The sequence below is a fragment of the Schistocerca nitens genome, chromosome 7, assembly GCF_023898315.1.
Source record: "Schistocerca nitens isolate TAMUIC-IGC-003100 chromosome 7, iqSchNite1.1, whole genome shotgun sequence".
Taxonomy (NCBI): Eukaryota; Metazoa; Arthropoda; class Insecta; order Orthoptera; family Acrididae; genus Schistocerca; species Schistocerca nitens.
In genome coordinates, this window is record NC_064620.1 from 116609694 (window position 1) to 116637612 (window position 27919).

Sequence of the window (27919 nt, forward strand, 5' to 3'; positions counted from 1 at the left end):
TGTACCGTGCACTATTCAGTGTCCCCTCGACGATCACCAGTGGTGTACGGACAGTGTAGGAGATCGTTCCCCACACCATGATGCCGGATGTTGGCCCTGTGTGCCTAGGTCGTATGCAGTCCTGATTGTGGCGCTCACCTGCACGGCGCCAAACACGCATACGACCATCATTGGCACCAAGGCAGAAGCGACTCTCATCGCTGAAGACGACACGTCTCCATTCGTCCCTCCATTCACGCCTCTCGCGACACCACTGGAGGCGGGCTGCACGATGTTGGGGCGTGAGCGGAAGACGGCCTAACGGTGTGCGGGACCGTAGCCCAGCTTCATGGAGACGGTTGCGAATGGTCCTCGCCGATACCCCAGGAACGACAGTGTCCCTAATTTGCTGGGAAGTGGCGGTGCGGTCCCCTACGGCACTGCATAGGATCCTACGGTCTTGGCGTGCATCCGTGCGTCGCTGCGGTCCGGTCCCAGGTCGACGGGCACGTGCACCTTCCGCCGACCACTGGCGACAAAATCGATGTACTGTGGAGACCTCACGCCCCACGTGTTGAGCAATTCGGCGGTACGTCCACCCGGCCTCCCGCATGCCCACTATACGTCCTCGCTCAAAGTCCGTCAACTGCACATACGGTTCACGTCCACGCTGTCGCGGCATGCTACCAGTGTTAAAGACTGCGATGGAGCTCCGTATGCCACGGCAAACTGGCTGACACTGACGGCGGCGGTGCACAAATGCTGCGCAGCTAGCGCCATTCGACGGCCAACACCGCGGTTCCTGGTGTGTCCGCTGTGCCGTGCGTGTGATCATTGCTTGTACAGCCCTCTCGCAGTGTCCGAAGCAAGTATGGTGGGTCTGACACACCGGTGTCAATGTGTTCTTTTTTCCATTTCCAGGAGTGTATAACGAGGGTATTGGAAAGTTTGTGCAATGCTACGAGAAACGTCTAAGTCGGATCGGCGCCTATGGAGGTAAGTAGCTGGAAGTTGTAGCTAACTTTTGCTAATAAAACAGTTTTGATTTTCACTGTGGTTTCTATTTCGCGACCTGTCGTCCCTTGCTTTACGAACAGCCCTCGTAAATGTGATGAGTAGTGAGAGCAAGCGAGATGCCGCGTAGATATCTCACAGAATTGAAAACAACAAATAAACGGGCGTGAATTGTCTTACAACAAAGGAATTCAAGAGTCAAAACTTCCAACCTGGAACGCACGAGTCATAACATATGGACCTTGTGTAGAACAAATAGGAGGTAAAGTACATCTGGAACTCCCTTCCTTATACTCGCTGTTGCAAACGGACGTTACACCACGACACATACACACTTTAAATACAGGGAACAGACACGTCAATGACTGGACGGACAGTTCATCGTTTTGTGAAAAAAAGAGACACAAGGGACATTTGAACAGGGTTCTCCCCCTCTCAACACCGTGACCACAAAACCACAACGCCGTAGCTACTGAAATTCGCTCGATGTTACACGTCTTGAGTGTGGGCCGTTCACTGTTTCGATTTTGCTCCTTTTTTCACAGTTCAGTACACCTTCTTATTGTTTTAATGCTTGACCTGTGTTCAGTTTCTGACGGGCTGTCCATTAGGTCATCTTTGCAATGAATCTGAGGGGGTTGAGATGGGGTGTTTCATCTTCTCAGTGAACTCTCATACAAACTCCAGAAGCATATTCAGGACGTGAATTCCAACGCATACTTTCAGTTTTACAAACCAGAGATGCTGCATGTCAACGGCCTTGCCGCGATGCACATATCAGTTTGAGTCTAATACTACTACACACGACCGGGCGAGGTGGCGCAGTGGTCAGCACACTGGACTCGCATTCGGGAGGACGACGGTTCAATCCCGCGTCCGGCCATCCTGATTTAGGTTTTCCGTGCTTTCCCTAAATCGCTCCAGGCAAATGCCGGGATTGTTCCTCTGAAAGGGTACGGCCGACTTCCTTCCCCGTCCTTCCCTAATACTATGAGACCGATGAGCTCGATGTTTGATCTCTTCCTCCAAAAACAACCCAACAACAACAACCAACAACTACTACACACGACAGCCAACTGACAGGATATTCGTGATATCAGATTACTTTGTCATCAGCACAAGTTTAGCGCGAAAAGCAATTTATATGTAGCAATAAATAAGGCCAACGACCTTGCCGCAGCGGTAACACCGGTTCCCGTCAGATCACTGTTAAGCGCCGTCGGGCTGGGCTAGCACTTGTATGGGTGACAATTAGGTCTGCCGAGCGCTGTTGGCAAGCGGAGTGCACTGAGCCCTTGTGAGGCAAACTGAGGAGCTACTTGATTGAGAATTAGCGGCTCTGGTCTCGTAAACTGACATACGGCCAGGAGAGCGGTGTGCTGACCACATGCCCCTCGATATCCGCAGCCAGTGATGCTTGCGGGGTGAAGATGAAACGGCGGCCGGTCGGTAACCTTCATGGTCTGTTCGGGCCGGGTTTAGTTTAGAGATGTATAGTTTTCCATTCATAATTATTTCTGTATAGATATGTACGCTTGATGACATGCCTATGCTTCCCGGTGTTGACGTTTCAGAAATGCTATTCAGTAGCAGGAGGTGCAAGAGAAGAAAACGTTTCACTTTCCTTGCGGTAACGAATGAATGTAATAGCACACGTTTAGTCGGGATACACTGAGGAGTAGACTCAGGGGGCTACATGAAAACTTTTATTTTTTTTTTTTTTTTTTTGTTTTGCTCACACTGGCACGTTTTGTAAGCATGTATCGAGTAGCGCTGATATCGATTATGATAACATAGCTATGGCCGCTACTTTGTTTTTTCGCGCCAGAACGAGCGAGAGAGTCAGTTGGTGGTTTTTTAACAGTGTGCGTGGTGTGAAGATGTTAAGCAATCAAGCTAAGAGAACAAGTAAATTTTGTGACTATAAAGGTGTTTGATGCTGTGTAATCATTCGTGTACCTCACGAGACGTAATCTGAGGTTTGCGAAGTCATTAACCACGAGATCAATCGCGAGAACATGATTAGATGCCCGCGAGCATCTCTTCCGCGCCGGTAAATGAAACTTGGATTACCTATATTGCCAAGAACGCCGCATTTGGATTGCAGTGTGGGATGATGTATTGCGGTGTAGTGTTACTGTATGTATCAGTGTATCAACATATTTGTTATTTTCGGAAGAGTGTAACAGTGCAGCCATGTGTAGCGCAACTGTTAAAAAAATACATCAGTTGATTGTTGTTGTTGTTGTGGTCTTCAGTCCTGAGACTGGTTTGATGCAGTTCTCCATGCTACTCTATCCTGTGCAAGCTTCTTCATCTCCCAGTACCTACTGCAACCTACACCCTTCTGAATCTGCTTAGTGTATTCATCTCTTGGTCTCCCTCAGTAGTGTGAAGTTGGCACCCCTTTTTCGAGAAATATACATTTTTTTCAGAGTTCTTGATAGATATGGCATAGTTCTAGAGTTCTTTGTACAAAATTTCAATAGTTCTGCAGAATTTAGCGAAGAAAACAACAATCTTCGAAAAAATTTTCGTATCGAAAACGTTCTTTGGCAATTTCCGCAAAATGTAAATAAGTACAAGAGTTCTGAGCACAGTTCTGAACAGAGCTCCAATAGTTCTTTCGAAAATCCAAGTAAAATTTTTTTGTGCAGCTAATAGTTTACGAGATAATTGCATTTTAATGAGAAAATCTTTTCACGTACTGTGAAGTTGGCACCCTTTTTTTCAGAAATATATGTTTTTTTCAGTGTTCTTGATAGATATGGCATAGTTCTAGAGTTCTTTGTACAAAATTTCAATAGTTCTGCAGAATTTAGCGAAGAAAACAACAATATTCGAAACATTTTTCGTATCGAAAACATTTTTTGTCGATTTTCCCAAAAATTAAACTTGTACAACAGTTCTGAGGACAGTTCTGAACAGAACCCCAAGAGCTCTATCGAAAATCCCAAACAACATTTTTCTATGGCGATAATGGTTTGAGATAAATTGATTTAATATGGGACACACTTTCTTTACGGAAAATATAAATATATTCGTACAACAGTTCTGATGACAGTTCTGGACACCACGTGAAGAGTTCTATCGAAAATCCTAGTGAAATTTTTTAGTGCAGGTAATAGTTTAAGAGGTAATTGCAACGTAATTAAGAATTCCATAAGAGCTCCTACTGTGAAGCTGGCACCCTTTTTTTCAGAAATATATATTTTTTTCAGAGTTCTTGACAGATATGGCATAGTTCTAGAGTTCTTTGTACAAAATTTCAATAGTTCTGCAGAATTTAGCGACGAAAACAATATTCGAAAAAATTTTCGTATCGAAAATATTCTTCGCCAATTTTCGCAAATTGTAAATAAGTACAACAGTTCTGAGCACAGTTCTGAACAGAACTCCAAGAGTTCTATCGATAACCCAAGTAACATTTTTTTGTGCAGCTAATAGCTTACGAGATAATTGCAATTTAAGGAGAAAATCTTTTCACTTAGTGTGAAGTTGGCACCCTTTTTTTCACAAATGTATACTTTTTTCAGATTTCTTGATAGATATGCCATAGTTCTAGAGTTCTTTGTACAAAATTTCAATAGTTCTGCAGAATTTAGCGACGAAAACAATATTCGAAAAAATTTTCGTTTCGAAAACATTCTTCGCCAATTTTCGCAAATTGTAAATAAGTACAACAGTTCTGAGCACAGTTCTGAACAGAACTCCAAGAGTTCTATCGAAAACCCAAGTAACATTTTTTTGTGCAGCTAATAGCTTACGAGATACATTATTGCAATTTAAGGAGAAAATCTTTTCACTTACTGTGAAGTTGGCACCCTTTTTTTCAGAAATGTATATTATTTTCGGAGTTCTTGATAGATATGCCATAGTTCCAGAGTTCTTTGTACAAAATTTGAATAGTTCTGCAGAATTTAGCGACGAAAACAATATTCGAAAAAATTTTCGTATCGAAAACATTCTTTGCCAATTTTCGCAAATTGTAAAGAAGTACAACTGTTCTGAGCACAGTTCTGAACAGAACTCCAAGAGTTCTATCGAAAACCCAAGTAACATTTTTTTGTGCAGTTAATAGCTTACGAGGTAATTGCAATTTAAGAAGAAAATCTTTTCACTTACTGTGAAGTTGGCACCCTTTTTTTCAGAAATGTATATTTCTTTCACAGTTCTTGACAGGTATGCCATAGTTCTAGAGTTCTTTGTACAAAATTTCAGTATTTCTGTAGAATTTAGCGAAGAAAACAATATTCGAAAAATTTTTCGTATCTAAAACATTCTTTGGCAATTTCCGCAAAATGTAAATAAATACAAGAGTTCTGAGCACAGTTCTGAACAGAGCTTCAAGAGTTCTTTCGAAAATCCCAGTAACATTTTTTACTGCAGCTAATATTTTACGAGATAATTGCATTTTAATGAGAAAATCTTTTCACTTACTGTGAAGTTGGCACCATTTTTTTCAGAAATGTTTTTTTTTCAGAGTTCTTGATAGATATGGCATAGTTCTAGAGTTCTTTGTACAAAATTTCAATAGTTCTGCAGAATTTAACGAAGAAAACAACAATACTGAAAAAAATTCGAATAGCAAACATTCGTTATTAATTATCGCAAAAAGTAAATTCGGACAACAGTTCTGAGGGCAGTTCTGAACAGAACCCTAATAGTTCTATCGAATATCCTAATTACACTTTTTTGTGCAGCTATCACGTTACGAGATAATTGCAATTTAAGGAGGGAACCTCTTCACTTACTGTGAAGTTGGAATCCTTTTCTTCAGAAATATATATTTTTTCAGAGTTCTTGATTGAAATGTCATAGTTCTAGAGTTATTTGTACAAAATTGGAATAGTCCTGTAGAATTTAGCGAGAAAAACAACAATACTCGAAAAATTTTTCTTATCGAATACATTCTTTGTCAATTTTCGCAAAAAGTAAATTCGTACAACAGTTCTGAACAGAACACCAAGAGCTCTATCGAAAATCCTAATAATGTCTTTTTGTGGCGATGATAGTTTATACGGTAACTGCTTTGATGTTAGACCCACTTTCTCCACAGAAAAAGTAAATTCGTTCAACAGTTTTGATGAACAGTTCTGGTTAACACCTCAAGACTTCTATCGATAATCATAATAATATTTTTTGTGGTTATAATAGTTTGTATGGTAATTGATTAATTGTGAGGCACTCTTACTAAAACAAAATTATGTCTGTTCGTATGCTCTGATGCCAGCTCTGGATAGCATTGTAAGAGTTCTATCGAAAATACTAGTAACATATTCTGTGCAGGTAATTGTTTACGTAGTAACTGCCTTTATTAAGGAATGCTTATGAGCATTTCCCGTGAAGTTTGAACCCCTTTTACGATAAATATAATTTTTTTCACAGTTCTTGATTTATATGCAATAGTTCTAGATTTCCCTGCTCAAAACACGAATAGTTCTACAGAATTTCGGGAAGAAAACATTAACTCGGCAAAATTTTGGTATGGTAAAAAATTATTTGTCAGTTTGGAAAAAATAAATTTGTATAACAGTTCTGTTGGCAGTTCTGGATAGCACCGGAAGAGTTGCATTGAAAATGATAAGAACATTTTTGTGGCGATAATAGTTTATACAATAATTGTTTTAATCTGATACTCACTTTATCTAATATAGCAAAATTCGTAGAATAGTTCTGATGACAGTTCTGAATATCACCCACAGAGTTCTACCACAAACTATAATAACATTATTTGTGACGATGACATTATATGAGATAATTAATGTGGGACTCACTTTTGTCATGTAAAAGTAATAAATTCGTACAGAAGATCTGATGGCATTTCTTAATACGACCCTAAGAGTTCTACCGACAACTGTAATAACATTTTTTGTGGGGATAACAGTTATTGAGATAATAGCATTTTCGAGAGACCCACTTGGTCTACATTATAATAAATTGGCACAACCCTTTTGCTGACAGTTCTGGATAGCACCGAAAGAGTTCTTTTAAAAACCCTCATAACATTTTTATGGTGCCAGTAGATTATGAAATAGATTGTGTGTTCACTCTGCAGTGGGTGTGCGCCGATGTGAAACTTACTGGCAGATAAAAACTGTGTGCCGGACCGGGTCTCTAACCCCAGGCTGTGACGAAAGAATATCGTCACAATATCCTTTCGTCCAGGAGTGCTTCTTCTGCAATTTTCGAAGGACAACTTGTACAAAATTGGGAACGCAGGAGATAAAGTACTGCTGGAAGTACAGCTATGAGTACGATCGTAAATTCTCACTTTTATTTTGGAAAACCGAAAATCGAAAACCCGGATGTATATTCTACTAAATACAAAAAGTCTAAATGTTCAGCACTATACAAATGCCAGTACACCTTCTTAAGACTGACTGTAGTAACTGTAGGTGGAAGCGTGGGATGTGCACGCTTAGATGATTCAAGGAGAGAAGGCTCGTCAGTGCAAAACAAACAGATGGCTGAGAGAGCAGATACATTCACACGCGCCACTAACCAGATGGTGTCACACCTGTCGAGAATCGCACCAGAGGTACAATGAGCTGTGGTGGAGTGCTGTTGGCGTGGTTACTATGCAACTTACTTGATGGGCATCAATACACCGTTATATTAATGTACAATACTTGAGAAACAATGTCATTCACACACTCCGAGTTCCTTATCACTCAGTACTAGACTGAATTACCGGCCTAGTGGTAAGCAGCCTATGTACCTCACCGACTACACATCTTCGTGTTACAAGAAAAAAAGAGAAAAATACCAAGGGACACAAAATATGAATCCGGATAAACCGGAAATCCGGATTACTGAGGACCAAATAAACGAGGTTCTTATTTACAAATTTCGAACTTCTTATTAACTTTAATACTGTATCCCCTCAACATTATAACACCTCTATCAGTCATGTATTGAATTAGGATTTAAACATACTACTTAGTTCGTTTGTACGATATATTCAGTAAATATACTTACATTTCTATACATTGTAAAGACTTTTAACTCTCGCTGTAGTGTAACTCATCAAACTTCCACACTTCCTTTCTAACTAGAACAAATGTTTGCAACAATATTAACGACAGCAATTTCAAATTTATTCGTTACACACAGCACATGTTTTCATGTATCCTAGCGGCTGGTGATGTTGCCACATAACTGTCATCCATGAGGGTCCTGGGCATATTTTTAGCTGTTAGTGGGTCCTGGATGTCATGAGAGCTCAAAACAATTACTGTTTTACGTAATAAAATTCATCTGATTCTTCCTGATTCTAAAAGTATACACTTCATGTGTGCCTTTCATTGTTGTATGATTCAGTATCGACGCTAATGCTCTCTTGATGAGATATGAGCCGATTGCTCGTTTTTATCCACTGTGCCCTTTCGTATTTCATTTCAGCGATTAATTTATTTGTTTATCAACGTAGTAAGTAGTACAAAGCTAATTCAGAATGTAAACTGCACTTAAATTCTGTTTGAACTGTTTAATAGTCAGTGTCCGCTGTCTGAACGTCAAATTTCAGATTAATACACTGCGCGTGGTTGCGTTATTTTATAGGAATTTTATTATTGTAAGTGGGAAGTACTAGATAGTGTTGAAGAAATCCAAAGCATATTGTTCGAAGAGCATAATATTATTCGAAATTTACCTGTACCAATAGGTGCAGCCAAAGCAGCATTTGTGATGCTGTAATTACCTCATAGATAACGATATTTGTCTATTGTAGTTTTGTATTCCAATCAGAATTTTGAGAGCATCAAAGCCTCATTTCAGCGTGAGAGAGGGGTAAAATCAATAGATGATATTGAACTGAAAGCCTTCATGAGTCTCTTGTTTTTAATTGTTGTTAACAAAAGTAACAGATAAGGCCTGGAAGATCTGTGTGGAACTGATGGTGATGGCATTGAAAAATTTCACCTCGCAAATGAACATAAAACGTTTCAAATTTATTCTGGAGAGCCTTAGATTTTACAGTCGCGCTATTTGTGATGAAAGGAGACAATTAGACAAGCTAACAGCTATTCGGGAAATATTTACTGTGTTTGTACGCAACTACCACAAATCTTACACCCTTGGAGAAAATGTTACAGTAGACAAGAAGCTGGAAGGATTCTGTGGAAGGTACAGTTTTCGCCAATATGTATCAATCAAAACAAACGAGTATGGATTCATAAGTGTGGATTCTTAAGTATTTTACCTGTAAAATTTGGAAATATACGCTGTGTTGCAACCAGAAGGATTTACCAACTGAGCAATAAACATTTTGATGTTGTTCTGTGACTGTGTAAACCTATATATCAGTCAGGTCGAAATGTGAAAGCGGACAACTGGTTTACTAGTAGTGGAATGATAATAGAGCTATGAAGGGAGAATTTTTCTTTTGTTGGCATGATGAAGAAAAACAAGCGTGGAGATTTCTCTAGAGTTTGCTATCAGTAAAAGAAGGGATGCCCACATTTCCTTTTTTGGCTTCCACAAGACTGAACTCTAGTTTCCTCCGTACCTAAAAAGGGGACGTGTGTGATCCAGGCATCACGTTTGCATGAAGATAATTCGATAGATGCTAACATTGTAGATAAACGGAAGCCATCCACCGTAAATTTTAAAATAGCGTTAAGTGTGGTATTTTCACAGCGGATAAGCCGAATGCTTTGTACAATGCTGCAAGAAATGTGCGCCGCTGGTCAATGGTTGTATTTTTGTAATGATCAGTACAGTTGGAATCTATGCACAAGTGATTTATTGTGGCAACAGTAAGAACTGTATCAGAAGGAAAGGGTTCCTGAATCAGCTATGTTATACAATGTTGTTTTCTTCGCTAAATTCTGCATAACTATTGAAATTTTGTACAGAGAACTCTATAACTATGACTTATCTATCAATAACTCTGAAAAAAATATATATTTCTGAAAAAAAATGGTGCCAGCTTCACAGTAGGAGCTCTTATGGGGTTCTTAATTAAGTTGCAATTACCTCTTAAACTATTACCTGCACTAAAAAATTCTACTAGGAATTTCGATAGAACTCTTCACGTGGTGTCCAGAACTGTCATCAGAACTGTTGTACGAATATATTTATATTTTCTGTAGAGAAAGTGTGTCCCACATTAAATCAATTTTTCACAAACTATTATCGCCATAGAAAAATGTTATTAGGATTTTCGATAGAGCTCTTGGGGTTCTGTTCAGAACTGTGCTCAGAACTGTTGTACTTATTTACAATTTGCGAAAATTGACAAAAAATGTTTTCGATAGAAACATTTTTTCGAGTATTGTTGTTTCCTTCGCTAAATTCTGCAGAACTATTGAAATTTTGTACAAAGAACTCTAGAACTATGGCATACCTGTCAAGAACTGTGAAAGAAATATACATTTCTGAAAAAAAGGGTGCCAACTTCACAGTAAGTGAAAAGATTTTCTCTTTAAATTGCAATTATCTCGTAAACTATTAGCTGCACAAAAAAATGTTACTGATGTTTTCGATAGAACTCTTGGAGTTCTGTTCAGAACTGTCCTCAGAACTGTTGTACTTATTTACAATTTGCGAAAATTGACGAAGAATGTTTTCGATACGAACATTTTTTCGAATATTGTTTTCGTCGCTAAATTCTGCAGAACTATTCAAATTTTGTACAAAGAACTCTAGAACTATGGCATATCTATCAAGAACTCTGAAAATAATACACATTTGTGAAAAAAAGGGTGCCAACTTCACAGTAAGTGAAAAGATTTTCTCTTTAAATTGCAATTATCTCGTAAACTATTAGCTGCACAAAAAAATGTTACTTGGATTTTCGAAAGAACTCTTGGAGCTCTGTTCAGAACTGTGCTCAGAACTCTTGTACTTATTTACATTTTGCGGAAATTGTCAGAGAATGTTTTCGATACGAAAATTTTTTCGAGTATTGTTGTTTTCTTCGTTACATTTTGCAGAACTATTGAAATTTTGTACAAAGAACTCTAGAACTATGGCACATCTAACAAGAACTGTGAAAAAAATGTTTATTTCTCGAAAAAGGGGTGCTAACTTCACACGACTGTCTCCCTCTACGATTTTTACCCTCCACGCTGCCCTCCAGTACTAAATTGGTGATCCCTCGATGTCTCAGAACATGTCCTACCAACCGATCCCTTCTTCTAGTCAAGTTGTACCACAAGCTCCTCTTCTCCCCAATTCTATTCAATACATCCTCATTAGTTACGTGATCTACCCATCTAATCTTCAGCATTCTTCTGTAGCACCACATTTCAAAAGCTTCTATTCTCTTCTTGTCTAAACTATTTATCGTCCACGTTTCACTTCCATACATGGCTACACTCCATACAAATACTTCTTGACATTTAAATCTATACTCGATGTTAACAAATTTCTCTTCTTCAGAAACGCTTTCCTTGCCATTGCCAGTCTACATTTCATATCCTCTCTACTTCGACCATCATCAGTTATTTTACTCCCCAAATAGCAAAACTCCTTTACTACTTCAAGTGTCTCATTTCCTAATCTAATTTCCTCAGCATCACCCGACTTAATTCGACTACATTCCATTATCCTCGTTTTGTTTTTGTTGATGTTCATCGGATTATACTAGGCTAAAACTTGAATTTTGATAATTGGCGCTCCTTTGTTCCCCTTGTTGGCTTTCGTTTATTACAGCAATATTCAAGCTGCTGTTCCTAGAGTGCAAGGGAAGAAGCGAATGACGATTGGATTTACGAGGTGAGTTGGTGCAATTAGCAAACTCAGACGGAAAAATAACCCCACCCTCCCCCATTCGCTTACAGTTTCCCTCGGGACGTGTGTCGGTTGTTGAGTGTAGATGACTGTCGTGAGTGTGTATAGTGTGACATCGTGTTCGTGTCGTACGATTTTGGCAGAAGTGAGAGGGTGGGAAGTGGCGCCAGCGCCCCGTCCACTACTCACTGCGGTGGGTGCCGGGTTGGGGGGACGGCGCTTCACCAGCTACACCGAACAACGTGCCCTTAGCGCTAGGATTTCACCTGGAACAAGTCCCGCCCATTCACCCCCCTCCAAGCCTATCCACAGTGTAAGGCGCTCCCCTAAACAGCCGCCAGTTCCGCAAACTGGAAGCTACATCAAAGTTGTTATTGTCACAGTCCAACACATGTTACACTGTGATGAAATTCAGTAATGATAAGAAATTTAAGTTTTTCTGGATAGTAATATAATATGAATGTGCGTTATTAAAGAAATAAAAATATTTATAGAGAATTGAAAGCAGCGCCAGTAATAGAAAACAAAATAAACTTGATGTTATTTAAGGCCAATAAGGCCAGATTTTCATTAACTAATTCACTTATTATAATACATTTATTTGAGGGAAACAGCAGAGCAAACATACAATGAGAAAACAATGGTCTTGAATCTGTCATGTCGGTAGTGAAGCCACGGATGCAGTCGAATAAATCTGTTGTCTACAATCAACGTTATATAGAAATAAGTCAAAATCGTTTCTTTGTGTAGGCTCTCATAGCAGCTCACGAAAATTAAAGAACATAAGATTGCCATAAAGTAGAAATGCCTAATGAAAGCAGTAAGATATTTGCTTATATGACATATTTCGTTAGTATTTGCATGGGTAATAGGTGAATTTTAACTTGTAAATTCTTCCAATGCCATATCTGAGCATTATAAACGAGCTTATAAAGAATTGTGGCTGTTTCTGTGTGATTAGTGTCCTATATGCTGTTGCAAACGTCCGAGGAAAATAATCTGTCGTTATTCTTTGTCCTGTCTGTTTTTAACGAAAAAGATTTATTGATTTCGTAAATGTGATTCAAACCATTTTTAAAAATAATAATGATTATGTGTGTGTTTGTCACAGAGCAGTTATGGAGCAAATAAATGCTGCAGTGTTTCACGGCTCTAAAACGTCCTTCATACTGTGCTAGTTCTTCTTCCGCACTTAAAACTTTTCAGCAAAACTATTCAGTGAATAGCACGCAAAAACAGCTTGGATCGATCTAGCAAGAACAAAGTAATTGTGATGCCCTTTGGAAGTACAGTGAAGATTGGTGCATGCTTCACATATATTGTCCGAGTTCTGAAACTTAAGTGTCAAGTATACTGTGGTTCCTGTTTATACAAGCAAATTATTCTTTGAGGGTAGTTTTTTCCTGTTTTAGCTTTGGGTGCTTTTTCTCACATAGAATTATGTTTCTTCATAGACTATTCATCTGAATACTTTCTCGTTTTTAAGGAATTCAGTGCTAAATTGTTTTCTCTTATGTTTGCTGTGGAAGTACCTGGCAGAGCTGAGGCCAATTGTGCACGTTTTCTGTAAATCTTTTAACTATCTGGCAAAATTTAAGACTTAGCAAGATATTAATTTAACATTCACTCCTAGTGCAGCCGAAGGCGGTAGATCACGTGGGTCAACTGAAACGATGCCCAGGCGCCGAACAAAGACCGGGAAAACCGGGGGTGAGTGGGCGGGACTTGTTCCGGGTGAAATCGTAGCGCCAACGATTCCTCACCGAACAACGGGGCCACAAGACCCCACGTCATTGTAGCCAGATACGTCCGCTGTTTAACACAGTGCACTGCCGACAGGAACTTTCGGCACGGCCTCCCCTCTCTTTGTTCTCCTTGCCGGCTAGAGACTTCCGTCAGCGGGGTTCGATCCGGCTTACCTCGGAGTGGAGCTCCTCTGCCCAGACGTGCCTCAGCCGCCCCTCGCCTGTGGCGGCGGGTCGCAAAACAACAACTCGCTCTTCGCTACAGAGGCGTCCTCTGCGAACCTCGTTGCTCTGTATTACAAACGAGATGTACAGATGGCCCTGTTAGGGGTGGCAAAACAATGTAGGCCTTAAACGAGAAGGCAAAAGGAATTTTTGCTCGGTGGAAGGCACAAGTTAGCTCCTGGCGTTTCTTGCGAAATGGTGTAACGAACAGCGCCTCTAGGAAACGACTGGAAGCAGCATGATTCAGGGGCAGTGACTCACAAGAGTAAGAAGTTGGTAAAGTGAAAACCTTGGCCCGTAGTGTGCGGCGGTGCACGAGGTGCACACGATCGGTAACACAGAATAACGCCAACTGGCCCGTCGGCGTGTACGAATTTCTGTACCCGTCGTTTTGGGCTACAAGATGTAAAGGACAGATATACACTACTGGCCATTAAAATTGCTACACCACGAAGATGACGTGCTACAGACGCGAAATTTAACCGACAGGAAGAAGATGCCGTGATATGCAAATGACTATCTTTTCAGAGCATTCACACAACGTTGGCACCGGTGGTGCTGACATGAGGAAAGTTTCCATTCGATTTCTCATACAGCAGTTGACCGGCGTTGCCTGGTGAAACTTTGTTGTGATGCTTCTTGTAAGGAGGAGAAATGCGTGCCATCACGTTTCCGACTTTGATAAAGGTCGAATTGTAGCCTATCGCGATTGCGGTTTATTGTATCGTTGGTCGCGATCCAGTGACTGTTAGCAGAATATGGAATCGGTGGGTTCAGGAGGGTAATACGGAACGCCGTGCTGGATCCCAACGGCCTCGTATCACTAGCAGTCGAGATGACAGGCATCTTATCCGCATGGCTGTAACGGATCGTCCAGCCACGTCTCGATCCCTGAGCCAACAGATGGGGACGTTTGCAAGACAACAACTATCTGCACGACCAGTTCGACGACGTTTGCAGCAGCATGGACTATCAGCTCGGAGACCATGGCTGCGGTTACCCTTGACGCTGCATCACAGACAGGAGCGCCTGCGATGGTGTACTCAACGACGAACCTGGGTGCACGAATGGCAGAACGTCATTTTTTCGGATGAATCCAGGTTCTGTTTACAGCATCATGATGGTCGCATCCGTGTTTGGTGACAGCGCGGTGAACGCACATTGGAAGCGTGTATTCGTCATCGCCATACTGGCGTATCACCCGGCGTGATGGTATGGGGTGCCATTGGTTACACGTCTCGGTCACCTCTTGTTCGCATTGACGGCACTTTGAGCAGTGGATGTTACATTTCAGATGTGTTACGACCCGTGGCTTTACCCTTCATTCGATCCCTGCAAAACCCTACATTTCAGCATGATAATGAACGACCGCATGTTGCACGTCCTGTACGGGCCTTTCTGGATATAGAAAATGTTCGACTGCTGCCCTGGCCAGAACATTCTCCAGATCTCCCACCAATTGAAAACGTCTGGTCAATGGTGGCCGAGCAACTGGCTCGTCACAATACGCCAGTCACTACTCTTGATGAATTGTGGTATCGTGTTGAAGCTGCATGGGCAACTGTACCTGTACACGCCATCCAAGCTCTGTTTGACTCAATGCCCAGACGTATCAAAGCCGTTATTACGGCCAGAGGTGGTTGTTCTGGGTACTGATTTCTCAGGATCTATGCACCGAAACTGCGTGAAAATGTAATCACATGTCAGTTCTAGTATAATATATTTGTCCTATGAATACCCGTTTATCATCTGCATTTCTTCCTAGTGTAGCAATTTTAATGGCCAGTAGTGTATGTATCCAAGATTGTAGTGGGCGTTTTTACGCGTCGTAGGTTCCACGGTACGCATCTCCAGACAGTAGTGAACGGGGACTGTAGTCCCGCGTTCCACAGTCCGCACACAACCGCACTCGGCTGCTGGGTGGGGGAGAACTTGGCCACCTGAACGAAACGCTTCTGCTACGCTACCATCTTTATAAACAACCATGTCGCTTTGATTATGACCGTCTTTGTTCTTCGCTTGTAGACTCGCAATACACTGTGTCATTCTTTTTGTCCCGTTTACGAAAACTTAATTTGAAACTGTCTCTGTCCCACTAGTACTGAGTGATCAAATGCGACTTCTATTCAAATCGCCCGTACCAGATTGTCTGAGAAAGTCGATTACTGTCAAAGCAAATTCTGATTGCTGAAAAGAAGCTGAACATGCAGGTAGACTCTTACAACGTTATCTTAACAGTGTGTTTTTTTTTTTTTCTTGTGGCAGGTTTCAAGTCGAAAACTAATAAACAAATCCTAGAGAGTGTATCACCATTGACACTGGTATATACTGATTCTGTACTTGGCATAGGTGAACTAAGGTAAAAGTTATACAACCTTGAAAACCTGACTCGAAGATATACTGTCCGTGGTAACAATAAAACTGCCTGAAAGACCTGTACTCTATTCTCCGCTTCTAAACGAAGTATTGCTAGGTAAATGCCCGTGGACTTCAAAGAGTAGCTGAATATGCGGTGTAGACTTGTGGTGATATGGGATTTTAAAAAAATCCCATGGTAAAAATGAGCTAGCCATGTGACCTGCACATTAGTGAAGGCAGATGCTGAGATTGCTGGACATGTGATTGTGTTTGAAACAAATATATACATATACGAGAGAAATTCCAGCATAACTGTTACAGTATAACTGCTTTTTTATTTCTTATTTTATTTATTTTTTTTTCTTTCTTCTCAGGTGGACCACTAAGGACCATGTCCTAATTTCAATTCCTTATTCTTTGTTGTGTTCTTTTCTTCAGTACCCTTTCATCTCTTCGCTGTTTTTCTTCTTCCTATATTCTGACCACTTCAGGCCAGGTTTTTTTTACGTTGTAATCCTTCTATCTTCAATACTGTTTCCTTAAATACTTCGCTGCCAGTAGCTGCGTCAGCTTTTGTATTATTTTGTCTGAATTCTATTTTACATCATGGATGCAGCTTGCTGCTGAATTGTTGTCCCAAAAGTACATGAAGATCTTTTTCGTTACTCTCCTCTCCTGCATTCTATAGAAATGTCCAAAAACCACCAGTCTTCTTTTTCTCATTAGTTCTCTTTTCTATTTTTCGATGAATTTCATCATTACTACGTAATTATCAACCTTTCGTAGTTTTTCGTGGGTCCAATATTTTCCTAATAACTCGCCCTTCCGGTATTTCTAATTTGCATAAATTGTAGTTTAGTGCCAGACAGTCGCTTGCATATAGACTTTCTGACTTCACTATTGTATTGTAATGCTTTATTTTCTCATTTTTAGACAGGCTACTTTTCTTCTAAGGCCTCTAGTTGTCTCGTATGGCCTTTCCATGTTAAGTGTCCTTTCCTCTATAACAGTTTTTTTTTCAAACCAATTTCTTGCACTATCTGTCCAAAATATTTAAATTTTTTGAACCTTTCCAGTTTGTCCAACATCTTTTGTCTGAAATTCCGGCGTATTTGTAATGTTTTTATAAACAGCCTTTATTCTACAGAACTTCTTAAGCCTGGTCCTACTGGCTATTGTAATATATATATATATATATATATATATATATATATATATATATATATATATATATATATATATATAATAGCAGATGTCAGAAAGTATGGCAAAGTCATCTGCAAATGCGAGGCACTTTATTGTAACACTTTTCTTTTCTCTTGCCAGCCTTATTGCTGAAATCTTTGTATTCCTTCACTTCTTCATTTCAGATTGTCATGTTTTATCTAGAACACAATAAAAAATAATTGGGGGTATGCTATCACTTTCAGTAGAGTAGAATGCTCCAAATTTTTGGGCTAATGTTTTTATTTACTTATCTCTTTGTCTCTCTCTCTCTCTCTTCTTTACTGAACTCGTAACTGTGAACTGTGGACGGTGATAAATGAACAATTTAAAGAAACTGTTCGATTAACATGTTGCGCTTTCAATTATTCAGGACTGATGTGAGATCTCTGGGAAGCTAATTATAATTTAGTAATATTAGTAATACGGAAGTGTCAAAAGCACGTCGTGAGCCGTGGGTAATAAAGTAGGAAGTTAAACAAATTTTGTCAGAGAGTACGTGTCGCTGCAGCGGTCTTGAGATTACTCTACGGGATCGGTGACGCTGTGCTCCTGCTTCAGATTCCCGGTCGCCGTCCGCCGGTTCGTCGCCAGGTGAGGCCTCTGGGAGGAGTGGCGAGAGCCGCAGAGACGTGGGTGGACGGGCCCCGGGCGCCGCCGCCGCCGCCCCCAGCCGCCGCCACCCCCGCCAGCCGAGGCGCGCCGCCCCCGCCGCCGCCGCAGCCGCCGCCGCCGCAAGAGACCTGGGTCCGTACACTTAAAGCCTGTCCAGGTAGTTTAGAGTGAACGGAGTAGAACGCTCCACAGTTTGGGCGGACGTATTGATGGGAAACTGGAGAGGAAACTTTTGTTAGAGAGTTTCTTAAAATGATTACATTGAGCAACTGTTACATTTCAAATAACAGCTATTTTGAAAAACAAGTAAATAAACATATTAACAGGATTTAGAGCAGGAGCGGGCAAGAATTCTGCACGTGTGCGGTGCACTTGCACGTCTACAGTTAGTAGGTGTTCTGCATGCACACAGGGGCAAGCTGGCCACCCGCTTCTCTCACCTCCCCATCATACCATGTCTCCGCTCGTGTTTTGTTTCCTAGCTTGTTTTATTGAATGAAGGAATAAGGTTAGTAGGAATGCTTGAAAGAAATCATGGTTTGAAAGAGTACCTATTACCTACGATACGTTTTATTTAATTATCATAAGTGGAGTTTACAATACGTTTAGTGTCTGGAACAAAATTTCTACATACAGACAAACGCAAACAGTTATGTAAATTTTCATCACTGATGTTTGCTCTTAACCGATACTTATTAATTTTCATAAGAGAAAAAAACCTCTCACAAACGTATGTCGAGCCAAACATTTACATTATCTTCGAGGCTTCACGATGAAGACGAGGAAACTCTTGCTGTGGAAAGTCGTGATAAAAGTCTATTACACGTCTTGCTTAAAGGAACTTGCCTCTCAGACGAGAATTACACTGTAGATCTATTAATTCCATTTGCAAATTTGGGTGAATGTCATCTACAGGAACAGCAAATGGTCTCGAGAACCATTCAAAAGCTTGTAATAAATATGATATATCCCCAAATCGCTTGAGAAATTCCTCTTTTATTGCACTAAGTACGGAAACATATTCTTTGCAATTCTGTTCTCAGACAGTAGACAGACTAGGGAAATGCACTGCGTTCCCTGAAGAGAGCTGCCGTTCCTGCTCCTCAAGCTTGCTACTGAAAGCTTCCACCTTTTCAGCCATTTCACAAATTAGCTGATTTTCTCCTTGCAAACTTGTGTTCAATGCATTCTTGTGTCCATTAACGTCCAATAAAAATGCAAGGTCGACAACCCACTCTGGATCTTCTAACTTGGGGTAGTACCTTCCTTTGTCCTTTAAAAACTGATTTATTGATGTTCTCAGCTCCAAAAATCTTTTGAGTACATTACCGCGGCTAATCCAGCGGACTTCACTGTGGTATGGTATGTCACCGTACTCTTCCCCAATTTCAGCTAAATATGTGTGAAACTGTCTAAATGTAGGCCCATGGGATCTCAAATAATTAACTGCTCGAATAACCACTTGCATGACGTCCCCCAGTTTTGCTGCTTTTGCACAGAGTAGTTCTTGGTGCAAAATGCAGTGGATGCTGTACAATGATTCTTCTGTACGCTGCAGCTGTTTTCTTAGTAATCCAACAAATCTGATGTGTTCCGCTTTCATTGCAGGTGCTCCGTCTGTTGTCACTGACACCAAACGTTTCCAGTTGAAGCCAGCTGAATCGACAGCTTCTTCAACGGCTTTTAGGATGTCCTCGCCGGTGATCGTGCTTTTTAAATATATCATATCTAAAAAATCCTCTGTTATGTCCAGATCAGTGCCCACGCCGCGGACATAAATCACTAATTGCGCGGTGTCTGAAATGTCTGTGGACTCATCAAGTGCGTTAGAAAATGCAATAAACTTCTGCACTGCACTCCTTAATTGACGGTAAACGTCACCTGCCATGGCACTTATACGACGACTTACAGTCCGCCGAGAACTAGTGATAGCTCGAAACTGATTTGCATTCAGTGGGCAAAGTAAACCAGCTGCGTCATTGATGCACTCCTTTATAAACTCACCTTCAGCAAATGGTTTTCCAGCTCTCGCTATATTAAGCGCAATCTTATAACTTGCACGTACCGCTGGGCTATCATTGTTGGCGTCCTGAAAAATTGAAAACAGTGCTCCGTAAAATGTTAAATCAGTTAGATGAGAGACATGACGAAAGAAAGTCGCAGATCTCTCGTGACAACAGCAACTTACGTCAGATTCATCTAGTATCGTCAGATCGCTCTTCTTAAGCTCAGTCAGTTTCCCCATCCGCTCAGAATCCGACAATAAATTGTACTCGTCCTTGTGAAATTTATGATAATGGCGTTCAATACTAAAGATCCGCTGACCAACGAGAATACTGCCACATATTAAACATTTCGAATTTTCACGTTTTTGCACAAAGAAAAATTGATTCTCCCATTCCTTTTTAAAAGATAGCAAATCTCCACTTCTCCGTTTCCTTGATTCACTCTCCATTTTCCGGTTCGTGAAATATAACGTTCACTACGTAGTGGTCGCTTCGCTTCAACGTCCACATCTTAGCCTGGTACTACACTGCCGCAACCTGCCGGCTGTCGCCACTGCCCCGGTCGACGATTGCACGCGAGCAGCACACGTGCAGTGCTGTGCGGTCATGAGCCGCGTGCAGCGTTTGCACGCCCCTGATTTAGGGTATTTCTAGTCGAAAATGTACTATGGCCAAAATGGTAAGCATTTGGGAATAAATCACTGAACGTGCAGAAGTGACTATTGAGGAGAACATGCGCATATTATCAAAAGTACCAGGAAGCTATTCGTAGACGGTAATACAGGGTGCGTCCATCCGTCGCCTTTATAATGGCTTCAAGTCTGCCTGGGACGCTTTCAGTGAGATTTCTGAATGTCTGGGGGCCGAAACCAGACAATGTGGTGATGCTGGAGTCTGGAATGAAGTAGACGATCGATTCCTTCCAGCTCTTCCTCTACGATACGCAGTACACAATGCTGTAAAATGTGTTCATATCCTTCCGCATATAGCTTTTTCTTAAGTGTAGTAAGAGAGCCACACCTTAACCACGAAAAACACCCCCTTACCAAAAAACGACGTCCTCCGTGCTTCACTTGTTGCCTGCACATAATGGCAGGTAACATTTTCCAGGCATTCGCCAAACCTTAAGGCTTCCATGAGACAGCCATACGGTATAGCGTCATTCGTCACTCCAAATCACTCGTTTCCAACCACGCACTGTCCCACTGTCCAGTGGCGTCCGTCTTTACACGACGTCAAGCGTCGCTTAGCACTGCCCACCGTAATGTGTGGCTTCTGAGGAACTTCCGTAACACTGTATCCCATTCTTTTTAACTCCCTACCCACACTCATTGTGCTAGCTAGATAGATGGTAGCATTTTTGAAACCACGAGTGATCCCTTCTGCTGACAGGATACGATGTTTCACAGCCACCCTTGACAACGCTCGACACTCCCTGTCCGTTAGTCCACGGTGGTCTTGGTTTAGCCGTGGTTGAAGTTTCCAGTTTCCACTTCGCAATCACATCACCAACAGTCGATTTAGGCAGCTTTACAAGTGTTGAACTGCCGCCGATAAATCTGTTACTCAGGCTACATCCAGTGGCTAGTTCACGTTCGGAGTCATTAAGCTCTTCTGTTCAGCGTCTCTACCGACAACATGATTATCCCCGCTTCCTTTTATACTGGTGGGTCCGTCTCTGGTGTCATCTACTGGTCAATTCCTCATTACGTAGGAAATTGCGAATACTTTAGATCAGATGTAGACCTATACAGGGTGTCCCAAAAAGAACGAACCCGATTTTAAATAAAGTTGTTTATTAGGAAGAAGGGCTTAACACCAAAAAATTGCATACGAAATTACTCAGAAAAGACAGAAGTTTATAAAAATTCATCATATACAGGGTGTTTCAAAAATGACCGGTATATTTGAAACGGCAATAAAAACTAAACGAGCAGCGATAGAAATACACCGTTTGTTGCAATATGCTTGGGACAACAGTACATTTTCAGGCAGACAAACTTTCGAAATTACAGTAGTTACAATTTTCAACAACAGATGGCGCTGCGGTCTGGGAAACTCTATAGTACGATATTTTCCACATATCCACCATGCGTAGCAATAATATGGCGTAGTCTCTGAATGAAATTACCCGAAACCTTTGACAACGTGTCTGGCGGAATGGCTTCACATGCAGATGAGATGTACTGCTTCAGCTGTTCAATTGTTTCTGGATTCTGGCGGTACACCTGGTCTTTCAAGTGTCCCCACAGAAAGAAGTCACAGGGGTTCATGTCTGGCGAATAGGGAGGCCAATCCACGCCGCCTCCTGTATGTTTCGGATAGCCCAGAGCAATCACACGATCATCGAAATATTCATTCAGGAAATTAAAGACGTCGGCCGTGCGATGTGGTCGGGCACCATCTTGCATAAACCACGAGGTGTTCGCAGTGTCGTCTAAGGCAGTTTGTACCGCCACAAATTCACGAAGAATGTCCAGATAGCGTGATGCAGTAATCGTTTCGGATCTGAAAAATGGGCCAATGATTCCTTTGGACGAAATGGCGGCCCAGACCAGTACTTTTTGAGGATGCAGGGACGATGGGACTGCAACATGGGGCTTTTCGGTTCCCCACATGCGCCAGTTCTGTTTATTGACGAAGTCGTCCAGGTAAAAATAAGCTTCGTCAGTAAACCAAATGCTGCCCACATGCATATCGCCGTCATCAATCCTGTGCACTATATCGTTAGCGAATGTCTCTCGTGCAGCAATGGTAGCGGCGCTGAGGGGTTGCCGCGTTTGAATTTTGTATGGATAGAGGTGTAAACTCTGGCGCATGAGACGATATGTGGACGTTGGCGTCATTTGGACCGCAGCTGCAACACGGCGAACGGAAACCCGAGGCCGCTGTTGGATCACCTGCTGCACTAGCTGCGCGTTGCCCTCTGTGGTTGCCGTACGCGGTCGCCCTACTTTTCCAGCACGTTCATCCGTCACGTTCGCAGTCCGTTGAAATTTTTCAAACAGATCCTTTATTGTATCGCTTTTCGGTCCTTTGGTTACACTAAACCTCCGTTGAAAACTTCGTCGTGTTGCAACAACACTGTGTTCTAGGCGGTGGAATTCCAACACCAAAAAATCCTCTGTTCTAAGGAATAAACCATGTTGTCTACAGCACACTTGCACGTTGTGAACAGCACACGCTTACAGCAGAAAGACGACGTACAGAATGGCGCACCCACAGACTGCGTTGTCTTCTATATCGTTCACATCACTTGCAGCGCCATCTGTTGTTGAAAATTGTAACTACTGTAATTTCGAAAGTTTGTCCGCCTGAAAATGTACTGTTGTCCCAAGCATATTGCAACAAACGGTGTATTTCTATCGCTGCTCGTTTAGTTTTTATTGCCGTTTCAAATATACCGGTCATTTTTGAAACACCCTGTATGTTCAACACGTCCTCCACTGGCTGCACGGACGACATCTTGCCGATAGTCGAATTCATCCCAAACTTAGCGTATCTTCTGTCACTGAAGCTACAGCAGCTGATATTCTGGTTTTTAGTTCATCAGTGTCACGAGGTAAGGGAGGAACGTAAAACCCTTGTTTATCATATCCCCACAGGAAGAAATCACACGGTGTTAAGTCAGGCGACCTAGGAGGCCAAGAGTGTAAAGCCTGGTCTCGCGGTCCTGTACGCTCTATCCAACCTCGAGGCACGTTGGCATTGAGGAAACTGCGCACGTTGTTGCGCCAGTGCGGTGGTGATCCATCTTGCTGATAGATGAAATTGTCAGAGTCAATTTGTGGGAATAACCAGTTCCGTAGCATTGTAAGATATGATTGTCCTGTTCCAGTTTCTTCCTCAAAAAAGTGGGATCCATAAACCTTGCTTTGCGAAACAGAACAAAAAACATTCACTTTTGGCGAATCACGTTCGTGTTCAATTGTTTCATGTGGATTCTCGAGCCCCCATATACCCACATTATGACGGTGAACATTACCGCTAATACGGAAAGTTGCCTCGTCGCTGAATATCAAACCATAAAAGTGTCATCTTCCATGTCCTCTAGAATATTGCGCGAGACTGGCTGCACGCTCCAGATCAGCGCTCGTAGCGACACCTAGGGGATTTTTTCTGAAACTCTAGACCATGCCGATTACATCTAGCGCTGTTTCAGTTACCTAGTGACGTTTGTTTCAATATTGTTACAAGGTAAAATGGGGTCATCCTTTTTCGTTATAGATAATCAACTGTAGTATGAGAATAAGAGTAATGCCGACTGTTACGACACTAGAAGGAGCAAAATACTTTCGTTACAAATAACTGAAGCTGTCAGTGGATAAGGAAAGAGTTCTGTATGCAGCCATAAGAATCTTTAATCATTTTCTCGGTAAGAAAAAGCGTCTGGCAAGTGTCAATGCAAATCTTGCTCGTAATCCGAGTCAATTCTTCTAGGGAACTCCTTCTAACCTAAAGATGAATATTTAGCTAAAGTTTGTTAGTATGTGCTGTATAGCAGAAAAATATGTTTATTGTTAAATCTGTGATGTAGATGTAAGACGAGTGGCGAGAAGGACTAATACTTTAATTTCTAATAAATTTAAGACCGGTGTGCTAACCAAATGCCCCTCCGTATCCGCATCAAGTGGGGTGAAAACGTCAGGGCGGCCGTTCGTTACTGTTGGGCCTTCAAGGCCTGTTCAGACGCAGTTTTTTTGTGCTACTTAACCAACCCGCAGATATATATATATATATATATATATATATATATATATATATATATATATATATATATATAAACCTGCCCGTTCCACATCAGTTTTTGAGAAACCTTGCAAAAATCCTCAGTGGAACACGTAGCTAATTCACTCGTATGTTCTCCAGTGACTCACGTTTCGAAAGTGTCTGTGTCCGTACCACGTGAGCTGGCGCACCGGACTCGAGATGGAGGTAGAGTCTACGCCTGTGCGCTCACGGCATGTGGAAGAGGCCATTGCCGGTAGTACTGTCATTTTCGCCGTTCCCTGTTCTACTCGTGGATGGTTCGTGGGAGAACGACTGCCGGTAGATCTCTGTACGAGTTGTAATTTCTCCCATTATCTCGACTTCGTTTCCTAAGACGTATGAGGTAGGAAGTAATGTGCTGTCACACTCGCTTGGAGGGCACACTTTAGGAATTTCACCAGGAAACAGTTCCGCGGTGTACAAAACCTCTCCTGTAGCGTGTGCCACTGGAGTTTGTCGGGCAACTGTGAACTGACGCCTGCATTGGGCTCCAGGGACGCGTGACCTCATGCTATCTGTTTCTTTTTATATCGGTTTGTGAAAGACTCCACGCACCCCCTCCAAAACAAGTTTAAGAGTGAAGCGAGGCACCTCGTAGAAACTGCAGAGGCTGTAAGAATTTTACATTTCTCGTGTTTTTTCTTTGCTTTTTCACGTCAACAAACATACAGTTCTGCAAAGCTATTAGGCGAACAAACAGCAACTCCAAACGAGGGAATTTCTTAAATACGCGCAAGCACACTGAGTGCCCTAAAGTGAGCGAAAATAGGAAATAAAACACCCGCGTCAGATCAACATCTTTTGTAAAGAACTGCTTTGCGATCTACAAAGCGAGCTGTAAACATCTTTCATCAGAGAACACAGATACCTTATTTCAATAATGCAAACCACGTAATGGTAACAAAAATACGTATCATCTTCTAGTTGCAAAAATGTGTTTGAAATACCGCGAATAATTCCCAAAATTACCTTTCTGTGTGTAGATTTCGTCCCGTCAAGAACGACGTGTCCAAGCTGCGAGGAAGTCTCGGCCAATGCCCCTCCAGCCCCACAGACTTAGATTTTCCGGGGCTTCATTAAATCGCTTAAAGCAACTGCCCGGCCAGGGCTGGTTCCCCTGGCCTTGCTCGCGCTCGTGACGTCGCCCTCTGCCTCCCTCCCTCCTTCCCCCTAGCTGGACAGCTGCTGGAACGCCGGCTTGTGTCCGCAGGTGGACGGACCACGCAGCGAGGCGGCGCTGGAGCGCCAGAAGCGGCTGATGGTCACCCAGTGGCTGGCGTCGCAGCTGCCGACACCACCACCACCACCACCAACAACAACAACAACGCAGCCCCCCAGGCCGGAAGCTGACGGCGCCGCCGACCTCCACAGCGGCCACAGTACGTAGGCTGGCGCATACCAGCTAGCAGACCTCCAGAAGGCAAACATGTGTCGATATGTGGGAAATATCGATACTGTTCTGTTCACCAAAACAAGTCTGATGCCCGACATCCGAGGTAACAGTTAGCGAACCCCTACAATGCAGAACTATCGCCTGCACAAGCTAGCTGGCTTGCACATACCAACTGATGTGCTCGCGGTTGGTTATAACCGAAACCAAACTGATGTGGGCAACAAAGAATGGAACAAGTAAAACATATTTATTAACATAATGCTAGTTAGTTAGTCATCTGTTCCATAAACCATTTCAAAGATTCTTGTGTTGAAATCATGTGAGTAGGGAGACAACAGGGGTGTGGCCCCTCATTGCGTTGTTACCAAATTTTTTTCAAGATGGCGGATCCAAGTTGGCAGCGATGTCGCAATGACATCGTATCAGGAAGTTCAAATTTTGGTGGGAAAATGGGTCAATTGGGCTACCTCCACTAACCTAACCCCCTCCCCTCTCCCCTCCCCACACATCCCCCAGAAAATGGCGGGAAGTTCAAATTCCATCAGTACAATGCAACACACCCCAGCTAACTCCACTAACCCAAGAAAATGGTGGGAAAAAAGGTGACTTGGGCTACCTTCACTATGTCATCCGACCGCCACCTCTTCCTAGGAATTGGTGGGAAAATGACTCAGCCTGTGCAGGATATGATGCATATAAGTCTTTATTTTTAGTCTTTATTTAAACAACTAGTGGCAGTACTGCCATCAAGTGTATTCATCATCAATTCTGGAGTCCAACTGACCTAGTACACAGTACCGCCAAAAGAGGGCGCTGTCGCCAATCCAGTGACATAATCCAAGATGGCGGTCTGGAGGGGAAAAATGGCGGGAAAAGGACTCAGCCTGTTCTGGGCCGATGGAGAGTGGAAGGAATGTACTTTATTTATATCTGAACAATTTATTTAGTGAATAATTTGACATAGTATATTTATTACATGAATCCAAAAAACTCGTTCTGATGTTCTTGGGGTCACAATACACCGTTTACAGACCTGCAGACTACTCGTAAATGATGCAGTACACTGATGTAGAGACCCACAAACAACTCATAAATTACCGAAATAACGCAGTACACAGCATACAGACCTGCAAACTACACGTAAATCAACGAAATAATGTAGTACACTAATGTACAGACAAGCAAACAACGCTTAAATTACCGAAATAATGTAGTACACAGCACACAGACATGCAAGCAACTCTTAAATTGTCAAACAAAATGCATGCATAACACTATGCAAAGACGCTCACAATGCTCAAACATCCAAAAAATAATGCAGTGCATAAACACTCACTCCCTGTAAAAGACACTTCACCATCAACCGCGACATATCACAGGCTCCAACGTGCACCCGACGCCAACCCCACCGACACTGCATGCACCCCAAGGAGTCAGGGTGCACCGGTGGCCCACATGAAGCGACGATGCGGCTGTCTGCTGCAGAGTCACGCACAAGTGTCCGTTAGGGTCCAGCAAACATGAGACAGCGGCATCCCTTTCATATTTGACACCTGAGAAATTCCTGCCGAAGTATGTGTTCACATAGGCACTGTTGATGACGCACAGCTGTGCTGCAGGTCCAGTGCTGAGAGATGTTTTCCTAGCAGCTAAAACGTTCTCAGTGTTACACCTACATACATACGTATGTAAATAACAACCAAGTCCCCACTCTGAACGTGCTATAGAAATCTGTTCCAGAATACCATCGACTGCTTTCCCACCTCGCAACCCCTAACGAGACATGTGAGATGCGTCTAGCCCACACACACATAACCTGTGGATATTGACATCAGAAGCTGCGCTATAGAAAT

General features: G+C 42.2%; 1 protein-coding gene across 1 annotated transcript in view; it reads left to right on the forward strand.

Annotated features, from left to right (window-relative positions):
• LOC126195496 (uncharacterized) overlaps nucleotides 1-27919 on the forward strand; it is a 73453-nt gene that overhangs the window by 11710 nt on the left and 33824 nt on the right. Inside the window, exon 2 of the mRNA XM_049934123.1 lies at nucleotides 25884-26052. Within this exon, the coding sequence (XP_049790080.1) occupies nucleotides 25884-26052 (169 nt within the window). The remainder of the gene's footprint in view (nucleotides 1-25883; nucleotides 26053-27919) is intronic.